The sequence below is a fragment of the Scatophagus argus genome, chromosome 11, assembly GCF_020382885.2.
Source record: "Scatophagus argus isolate fScaArg1 chromosome 11, fScaArg1.pri, whole genome shotgun sequence".
In the NCBI taxonomy this organism is placed as follows: Eukaryota; Metazoa; Chordata; class Actinopteri; family Scatophagidae; genus Scatophagus; species Scatophagus argus.
In genome coordinates, this window is record NC_058503.1 from 9,443,046 (window position 1) to 9,453,081 (window position 10,036).

General features: G+C 42.1%; 1 protein-coding gene across 1 annotated transcript in view; it reads left to right on the plus strand.

Moving 5' to 3' along the window:
- Positions 1 to 9,146, plus strand: part of col4a1 (collagen, type IV, alpha 1) — a 36,024-nt gene extending 26,878 nt beyond the window's left edge. Inside the window, exons 32-52 of the mRNA XM_046403265.1 lie at positions 244 to 411; positions 645 to 734; positions 863 to 1,015; positions 1,441 to 1,539; positions 2,241 to 2,330; positions 2,464 to 2,603; positions 2,787 to 2,913; positions 3,030 to 3,110; positions 3,643 to 3,741; positions 3,894 to 3,944; positions 4,035 to 4,220; positions 4,377 to 4,510; positions 4,725 to 4,797; positions 4,981 to 5,052; positions 5,728 to 5,856; positions 5,984 to 6,082; positions 6,168 to 6,380; positions 6,506 to 6,683; positions 6,767 to 6,881; positions 7,154 to 7,326; positions 7,673 to 9,146. Coding sequence (XP_046259221.1) covers positions 244 to 411; positions 645 to 734; positions 863 to 1,015; positions 1,441 to 1,539; positions 2,241 to 2,330; positions 2,464 to 2,603; positions 2,787 to 2,913; positions 3,030 to 3,110; positions 3,643 to 3,741; positions 3,894 to 3,944; positions 4,035 to 4,220; positions 4,377 to 4,510; positions 4,725 to 4,797; positions 4,981 to 5,052; positions 5,728 to 5,856; positions 5,984 to 6,082; positions 6,168 to 6,380; positions 6,506 to 6,683; positions 6,767 to 6,881; positions 7,154 to 7,326; positions 7,673 to 7,754 — 2,552 coding nt within the window. The 3' untranslated portion in view covers positions 7,755 to 9,146. The remainder of the gene's footprint in view (positions 1 to 243; positions 412 to 644; positions 735 to 862; positions 1,016 to 1,440; positions 1,540 to 2,240; positions 2,331 to 2,463; positions 2,604 to 2,786; positions 2,914 to 3,029; positions 3,111 to 3,642; positions 3,742 to 3,893; positions 3,945 to 4,034; positions 4,221 to 4,376; positions 4,511 to 4,724; positions 4,798 to 4,980; positions 5,053 to 5,727; positions 5,857 to 5,983; positions 6,083 to 6,167; positions 6,381 to 6,505; positions 6,684 to 6,766; positions 6,882 to 7,153; positions 7,327 to 7,672) is intronic.
- Positions 9,147 to 10,036: the final 890 nt, after the last annotated feature.

The following is a 10,036-nucleotide window of genomic DNA, read 5'->3' on the forward strand; positions in this document are numbered from 1 at the left end:
CATCTTTTTTACATAAGGAATTTTGACAGGTCCAAGAAAAAAAGCACTGGCATAAGTAATGATACTAACAAAGGTTGGATTCCATTTAGTTGCTTCACTTGAGTAGACACAGAGATTGTAAAATTTATTAATATTTTATTATATATTAATTTATATTTATTTTGTAATGTTTAACACCTGTGACAAGTTAAAAATCTTGTTGTGTTGTGTACAAATATATTTGTATGCATGCATGTTGAACAGGTAGGGAAGGTGTGAAGGGAGAAAAGGGCTATCCAGGTCCTCCTGGTCTGGATATGCCAGGGCCAAAGGGAGATAAGGGAGCTTCTGGGTTTCCAGGATTCCCAGGTAATAAAGGATTGCCTGGGCCACCAGGCTTACCTGGCAGGAATGGACAGATTGGAAACGAAGGTGAGACTGACAAACAGATTTTATAAGAAATGCCTTTGTCATCTGATGTAATTTCAATATCAAAATTTTAAAATTTAATTTGTTCAGTGTAAAATGTGAAAAATATATGAGGTATTCTTGAGTTTCATTGGCAGCATTTTAATTAATGGCATGTGGAAACGTGGAACAGAAGTAGTTATGATTTCTGGAGTACAGTATGTACCTCACTGTGTGTGTGTGTCTTTGTATGTCAGGTCCTAAAGGTGAAATGGGTGTTATGGGGACACCGGGAGTGCCAGGTTTTCCTGGACCGCCTGGTACACCTGGTTCTCCTGGTCTCAGAGGTGAGGAAGACTGATTTGTGAAAGCTGATTGTTGAGTTCTAGCTTTCTTCTGTCTAACTCATACACTTTTGATTTTATTTTTGTATTGTATAACAATAATAATTTCTATTTCCCACCATTTTTCTCAGGTGATCCTGGTGCTTCTGGACCCAGAGGTGATATAGGACAGCCTGGACCTAAAGGAGAAAGGGGAGAAACAGGTCTCCAGGGACCTCCTGGGAACATGAGCGATGTTGAAATGGAACATATGAAGGGGGAGAAGGGAGACACCGGAGACAGAGGTATATAAAAAATTCCTTCTTCCTTTGACTCAGTAAAAGTATATGCAGTGGAGTTTGTTGCAAACAGGTCCATTGGTAATACTATGTATTGACACAGTTTATAGCTAGGGTTGGTAAAGTTGAAGAAACAAGCAAGAGCGGCTACAATTTGAACAAGCCTGAACTGAAAAAAATCCACCACACTTATGTTCATGCATATCTCCAAAACCTCTTTTGTGAAATACATAAACACAATGCTCGAATGTTAATGTGCATTGAGGGCACAGGTAGTGTGTGAATGGGTAGGCAGGTATGTAGGTAAACAGGCAGGTAGGCTGACCAGGACTGGAGGTAATCAACATACATAACAAAGAACATTTCTACACTTACCAACCCCACCTTTGTGACATATATTACTGAGGTTTTTAATTCCATTTTTCTGTCAGGCACGCCTGGAAAGACTGGGCATACGGGCGTCCGTGGACTTCCTGGAGACCCTGGACTACCAGGCAAAGATGGAGAGCCTGGATTACCTGGAAAATCAGGTGACCACCTGAAACAGCATTTTATAATGCTGTAAACAATGTACATTTCACATAGCAATCATCTTTGTTTTTTATTAAGGCCCTGAAAGGGTAAGTAAAAAAAATATTTAGATATATATATTTATTCCCTCCATACCAACAACAACCCAAGGAATTATGTTTTCGGGTTCATTTGTCCAGCCGCTCATCTCATTCTGAAAACAATATCCCTGGAACATCTGGGGGAATTTTATTACATCTGGACTCAAGGATGAACTGAATAGAATTTGGTGGTCAAAGGTCAAGGTACAAGACCTTTGTGACTTTCAAGAATTCAAGAATTCAATTCATATTTTGTCAAAATTTGACACAAATATCTGATAGGATAAAATGATGAAGTGATGACATTCTTTTATCTTTTTATGCAAAAGATTAAAGGTCAACTTCACTGGGACATCATAATATTTTCTGACTGTTATTCAGCACCATAACTCCATATTGTGACCATAGTTCACATTTGGTCAGATATTGAACTGCCACTTATCGGAAGTGCCCACCTTGACACTATAAGAATGTAGAATATAAGAATGGTAGTGATCGGAATCAGCCAAAGATTTGAACACCTACAAAGCATTCAACTCTGCTTTGTCACTCGATAAAAATGGAAGGAAAATAGTGTAGGTATGTAGATATTCATTTTTCAAACTGATGATGTGTCTCAGGTGAGAAAGGAGACCGTGGTTTTCCTGGAGAGCCTGGCAGCCTGGGACACCCAGGACAGAAAGGCAGTGTCGGAGAAATGGGAATACCAGGTAAGAACGCATAAATAAAACACATAAAACATGCATTATGGAAATGCCAAACATTTGGTGCGTATTCAAACATTCTACAGAAACATTCTTCTAAATATCTGAGTTTTGTCTGCTTGTTTGTGTCTTTGTGCAGGTCCGGTTGGTCCAAAAGGTACTAAAGGAGATATTGGTACACCGGGACATCCTGGCTTCAGAGGCACAAATGGGGAGAAAGGAGAAAAGGGAACAGCGGGTGAGCCAGGCATTGGGTTCCCAGGACCTCCTGGAGAAAAGGTAATCCACTAGCTGTGGTAATTGTCATGGTTTATAATACTGGTTCTATGAAGACAGGCAGAGACCATAAACTATATAAAGACTGTATGAAGTCTAAGGTCTTATTCCATTTGCTCTTTGCAATAATCCTCAGCATCTATCTGTCTTTACTCAGCATTCCTCTCCATTCCTCAACTTCTACAGGGTGAGAAAGGCCAAGCAGGATTCCCAGGATCACAGGGAGAGAAGGGTCTGAGGGGTCATGAGGGTATGCCTGGCAAGCCAGGACTGCAAGGAGCCAAGGGCGAAATAGGAAGCATTGGATATACAGGTTATATTTCAGTCTATGTTCTTGCATTCACCCTATTTGTCAAGTAATCATTCATGTTGTTATTTGTGAGTGTTATTTGTGTTACATGTGAGTTCTTACTTTGGTGCATCGTACAGGTCAGCCAGGTAGACCAGGTGAGAAGGGTACCCCTGGGTTGCCAGGGTCTCAAGGAGAACCTGGCAGTGATGGTCTGCCTGGTAAGTAACAGTACCAAGTAACACTATTTAATCAGCTACGCAGACAAATTCCCACATTTATATGACAGCAATAACCCATTAATTTGTTAAAGGTCTGATACATCATTAATTTTGCAAAGGCAGTCTTAGTCTTGTGTGTCTTGTAAACAAGTTATCAAAAAATCCAGGGAGACTAGAATGACTCAGATGGAAACAAAACAAATCAGGAAGGATAGTCTAGACACAATTAGCACAACTTAAAACTCTCAAACTGTGGTAACTAGCCAGTGAAATCATAAAATAAATAGTCATTCTGCATCTGCTTGGCTTTTTTCTCACATCAGATTTCACTAGAAACCCATTGCTGCAGAAAATTTGAAGAAACTTTCAAGATTAGTGGCCATGTTTTTTCATAACCACCTATGACAGCTCAGGAAATGGCACACGGATCTGATACAGAGATGATTCAAACACCTGCCCAACTTCAACTGCCTATTTAGTTTTGCAAGAAAAAACACAGTAAAGTAAAATATGCAAATGTTATCTGTTCCAGGTGAAGGTGGCTTGCAGGGACCTCCTGGTCCTTCTGGAGAGAAAGGAGAGCCTGGAGTGGATGGCATCCCTGGATCTGCAGGAGAGAGAGGAGACCCAGGTTAGTGTCAGGGGTACATGGAGGAGAGTACACTTCAAGAAATTACTTCTTTGTCGATAAATTGTAACTGTACCTTTTATTTCTGTGGGCCTTTCATTACCAGTCCAAACATTACAGAAACTGCCAGAAACTTAATCTTTCCTTCTCTGCAGGTTTACCTGGCCGAGGTTTCCCTGGGCCTCCTGGGGTGCTTGGTATCAAAGGTTAGAGCCCTCTGTCAGTGGTTAATATGATCCCTCAGTCTCTGTAGCCAAACAGAGTTTCATCATGTGGCTTTCTCTGTCTCTCTCCAGGTGACAAAGGTAGTCCTGGCATTCCTGGCACTTCAGGTCTTCCAGGTGTTCCTGGTATCAAAGGCGACAAAGGACTTCAAGGTTTACAGGGACCACAGGGTGAGCCAGGAGAGAGGGGGTTCCCAGGGGTTTCTCTTGAGGGCCCTAAAGGAGACAGGGGTGAAACAGGACAACCTGGAGAAACAGGTATGGCATAAACATAACGTGCCAGTATTATGTGTATGAGGATTGGTCATGTAGTGTAATGTAGTCCAGTATAGTGCCACTATTACATGTGAAATCTGTTTCCAACAAAAATACATTATGTGTTTTATTACGTGTCCCTTTTATTTTATCAAACAGGACCTGGCGGAACACCAGGGCCTGCTGGAGTGCCAGGCAGAAATGGCCAAAAAGGAGAAAAAGGAGACCAGGGTAATCCTGGTGTCCAGGGAGAATACGGACAGAAGGGTGACCCTGGATTTCCTGGACTTTCTGTATGTCATGAGGCTTTTCTCTATGACCTAAGTTGAACATGTTGTACACTAGTTAATTCTGATGAGAGATAGCTGATGCATGTTGGTGCTGTTTTAATGCTGCAAAGCACACTTTTGGACTGTGAATTGAGCAGGAGTAAGCTTCTGAGAGAAACACTTATTAACTTGCCTCCTGTTCAGTCTTCAGCCCCTCATGTAACTTTGTATATTACAGGGACAACCTGGCCTTCCAGGTATCGATGGACAGAAGGGAGAGAGAGGATTGCAAGGTGTCCCTGGCTTCCCGGGTGTGTACATACAATGTGATAGTCCGTAAGAGTTTGTGTATGTATGTATGTGTGTGTGTGTGTGTGTGTGTGCGCATTAATGTATAAAAGACAGCATGTGTTTTTATGTTTTTATGAGAGTAAGATGTGTCTGTATTCAGATAACTGACAATCAAAATACACTGTTTTTGAATACATCTCTAGGTCTAAAGGGTGGTATTGGAGAAGTTGGATTCAAAGGAGAAGTGGGAGACCAGGGATTCCCAGGAGAAAAGGGTAAAAAAGGAGGGGAATACATACAGTAAATACAGTGAACCCTCGTTTATCGCGGGGGTTGCGTTCCAAAAATAACCCGCGATAAGTGAAATCCGCGAAGTAGATATCTTTATTTTTACTATTATTTTACAATGCAATATTGTACTATAGAATGAAACAAAACATGAAAACTTGTTTTCAGGCCTAAAATATGTTTAAGAAATACAAATATTAACGTTTTTTTTTTTTTTACAAAAACTATGATATAAAACAGGATTTATTCTCACACACGCGTATTTCACAGTCCGTCCAGCTGTGCCTCTTCGTCCTGACTCCGCTGCGCTGTAGCGTCTTTTTCCACTGAAGGCTGCGCAGGAGTCTTTCCCTGAGAGAAGAACATCGTTATGGGCAGTTGTCAATATCAACAATATCAACTTTTTCACTTCTATACAGTAAAGCCCTGGAGCCAATTAGGATTCACAGCACAATGCACTGTAAAAAAAAAAGCGCGGAAAATATAAGCACTGTAAAAAGAAGCCGCGATAAGAGAAGCGCGATATAGCGAGGGTTCACTGTATATACAAAAATATCTTTCACTCACTTGCTATAATTGGTGAATTCTTGATGTCTCTGGTAATCCTATGCTAAATATAAAAGCAACTGGAAAGTGTCTTCTAAAGATACTATATATTTCAGGCAACGATGGCCCCCCTGGTCCCCCTGGCCCCCACACCTTCATCAAAGGAGACACTGGGTTCCCTGGGACTCAAGGCTTACCAGGAATCCAGGGACCACCTGGTCTGCCTGGACAGAAAGGACAGCAAGGTGATGTTTGCTTGAAAATGTGCTGCTCCAGTGTGTATTCCTCCGCGATCCAACAATTTTCTCCAGCTCACCTGTCATCTGCATCCACTTTTCTAATTGCTTCATCATTTTTGTTATTTTCCCTCAGGTGTGACAGGTATTCCAGGACCCAAAGGGGGAGATGGCATTCCGGGATATGACGGTCAGCCTGGCAGTAAAGGAGAGCCTGGCCTCCCAGGGCCACAGGGTGAGAGGCTCACAGGGATGAAAGGTGTGGGTAAGAGCTGTTGTTTTGTTGCTCTTATAACTTATTAATTTCTCTATGTCTGTAGGACCCAGGGGACATCCTGGCCCCCCAGGACCTGACGGTGTTCCTGGTCAAGTGGGTCCACCTGGCCCCTCCTCCATGGATCATGGGTTCCTGGTAACCCGTCACAGCCAAACAGTGGAGGTTCCACCGTGTCCTGAGGGAACTTCGCTCATATATGATGGCTATTCCTTGCTGTATGTACAGGGCAACGAACGTTCTCACGGACAGGACTTAGGTGAGAACACAACATGAGAGAAAAAGTGACAAAACGAAAGAAGTGAGATGGAGAGAAGGAGGGGTAATGCAGATCGAGGAAGATTTGTGCGATGAATTACGTGTTTCCTTGAATCTGTCTTTTAGGTACGGCGGGCAGCTGTCTCAGGAAGTTCAGCCCTATGCCCTTCCTGTTCTGTAATATCAACAACGTGTGCAACTTTGCCTCCCGTAATGACTACTCCTACTGGCTCACCTCCCCTGAGCCCATGCCCATGAGCATGGCCCCCATCACTGGTGAAAGCATCAAACCCTTTATCAGCAGGTACGTCGGGATTCCTTTCCCTACTACGCTACACATGTGACACTCGCATACTGTACTCCTCACATGTGTGTGTGCACGCACAGGTGTGCTGTGTGTGAAGCCCCAGCCATGGTGATAGCAGTACACAGTCAGACCATCATGATCCCACCATGTCCTCGTGGGTGGGACTCTCTATGGATTGGCTACTCCTTTGTCATGGTAAGACTAAACGGGATCAGGACTCAGTGCAAAGACACAGTTTGTCCTCTCAAGAGTACACTCATTTCTCCCTTTCACAGTTGTGTTGATTCAGTAAAATTTGGGAAGCATTCTGCAGTATTGTCTTTTCTCATTAAGGAAGTAGTTTGAGCAGAATTGCTCATACATATACATTTTGATTTTAAATACAATACTCAAATAATAACTCTCTTCAAAATGGGCTTCAATTTTGTTGGTTTAATGCGCTCTTTTCATTGTGTATTTTTGTGTAGCACACCAGTGCTGGAGCTGAGGGCTCAGGCCAGGCTCTGGCCTCTCCTGGTTCCTGTCTGGAGGAGTTCCGCAGTGCTCCATTTATTGAGTGTCACGGCCGTGGAACCTGCAACTACTACGCCAACTCCTACAGCTTTTGGCTTGCCACCATTGAAGATAATGAGATGTTTACGTAAGACAGAAACATCCATGCACACTCTGTACTTCTTGATTCCCCCGTTTCACATTAAAAAGTAAATTAACATGCTTGGAAATACACTGGAGGTCAGTAAAAGGATCAGTACCTTGCAGTCCTGATGTATAGGCGTACTCCAGGATCCTGTGATATGACTTCAGAGATGCTGGGTGTGGTTAGAGTTTTAAAGGGCCTTGAAAATTTCAGTCAGAGAGGCTAGGGAAACACTGCTGTTCAGCCTGGTGTTACGCCACTCTTTCCATTTTTGCCATTATCACATTTCCCCCTAAGCTTGGTAACGTGGGCAGACATCTGACGTTTTTCTCTCTTCCTCCCTCTCCAGGAAACCTGTCCCAACAACGCTGAAAGCAGGCAGTCTCCGAACACACATAAGCCGCTGTCAGGTGTGCATGAAAAGGACATAAATCCCAACACCAGAGTCCTCCTTCCTAACCTGCGAGCAATGCCACATGCGCTGGCATCCTCGATTTGCCTTTACTTCCTGTTTTCAAAGGATGGTGCTATTTCCCTGCATGTGCGAGAAGAGATCAACAGAGATGTGGTTTGCAGAACAGCCAGAAATTGAACATTACAAACCAGAACACAGAGACCAAGCGACCTTTTGCTCCATGCAGAACACTTAACTAACATGCTCACAACGTGTTTCTGAAGAATTGCACCCAGTTTACCGTTGCACTGACTACATGCCCCCTAAACTGGTAAACTGGTGTTCAGTTTTATTTGTGTAAGTCAGGTGCTATTCTTACTTATCTGCCTTATTCCATTTTGTTTAAATTTTTTATTCCCGTTTCCTACCAGCGCCACAGCATTCAAAGATATAGCCACATATTATTATAGATTTTCACAGTTTTTAACTTGTTTAAACATACTAATGTAAAGGATGGGACTTACCACTGGTTACAGACGCCTGTCATTTGCCAAATCACCATAATGTTGCAGACACGGATATATAACAATCACTGTTGTAAATATGATGCATTCCTCTCTAACACAGTTCAACATACTCTCCTCAGGTTATTACTGAAATACTTTGTGTGTTATTTAGTCCATTTTTTTATTTATAAGATTTATGAGAATATGTTGGACTTGAGTGTATCCGAGATTCCATTGATCCAAAAACTGTTTCAACACCTGACAATCACCGCCTTCGTAACATGCAAAACAGCACTGAAAAAGCATTGGGTGATGTGTTTGTGTGCGTGTATGTGTGAATGTGTGTGTGTATGTGTGTGTGAATGTGTGTTTGTGAATGTAGATATATGAATGGACATGAGCTGCTTGGAAGTGGTGTGTGTTTTGTCAAGTCTCCATTTGTATTGTTGCACAGCCACAAAAAGAAACAGACAAAACCAAAACTTTCCCGATATATTTACTCTGTCAGAACAGTGTGTGTAACAGCTATGTGTTAAAGGATTTACTCTGCGCCTGATCCCAAAGAAATGCACATGTATATATTTACACATAACACGTATTTGCTATTTTGCTCATGAACTTGACTCTTGCAGTTTGTGAATTACAAACAGTTTCTTTCATAGCTATCGAGAGATCCACGGTTTTCTACTGTTACAGCTATAGCAGTTAGTCAACACTGACTGTAACCTGTTTTTGTTTATGTGTTGTGATAAACTGCTCCTTGAATTATATAGAGTATTAGCAGTGTTTGCCATGATAAAACAAACTTGATTACAGCGGAAATAATCACAACTAATTAACAAACAGAAAACTTCTACATTTTATATTTTCCAGATCCCATACTGTGTACTTCCTCCAATAAAATTATTTTTTGAATAATCTTATTAATTTATGAAAGGTGTTATTTTTGCTTTTGGACTGTAAGTTTCAAATGTTCATAATTTCATAATGCAGTACTTCCAAATGTCCACAAGAGGGTAGTACACATTGTAGGTAAGTTGTTGATGATCCTTCATCTCTGAGCTCTCCATCTGGGTGATTCACGAGCTCCAGTGTTTTTTTCTTTTTCCTACCACTGGCTATTACTCCAACAACAGGCAGTAAAAGCTAACCTCAAATATATCTTGAACCCTAACTTAAGTGCAGCCTTTGCACCAACACTTTCACAGTGCAGTGCAGCCAGTATCTCAGCACTTCTGCTGGGACTGTGGCCAACAAACCCGTTCACCCCAGGAAAACATAAACAGATCGATACGCTCCGCAGAGGACCAGATAACCCCTCCTTTCATCTCCACTCTCGTCTTTCATCTATTACCGGAATCCTATCCCTTGTTTCCTCTCTTGTCGCCAGACGGACAAACAGAGGCCGTGACCCCCGGCTATCTTCATAAACATGTCTAACAAGGCCTTGACCTCTGACCGGCATGTGCAAGGTCGCTCAGGTGGGAGACACACCGGATAGCCATACAGCAACAAAAGGCCAAATGGTCAAGTGACCAATGACCACATCCACGATCACAATCATTTGCTACAAGGCTGGGATGTCAGAGTTAGGATGAAGGTTACATTCACAAACAGGAGGCTGATGACAGTTCCTCTGCTTATGTAAAGTTTAAGTTGTAACACAAGAGGCAGTTTGCACCTCTACTTAAAGAACCCAAACAGCTAGATGTTTTCATCAAGTGGTGATGAACATGTAAGCCTACTTTACAGCTTCACTTACCCACATTAATTATGCACAAATTGGATTTAATTGTTGTTGTCCTCTTAGTGC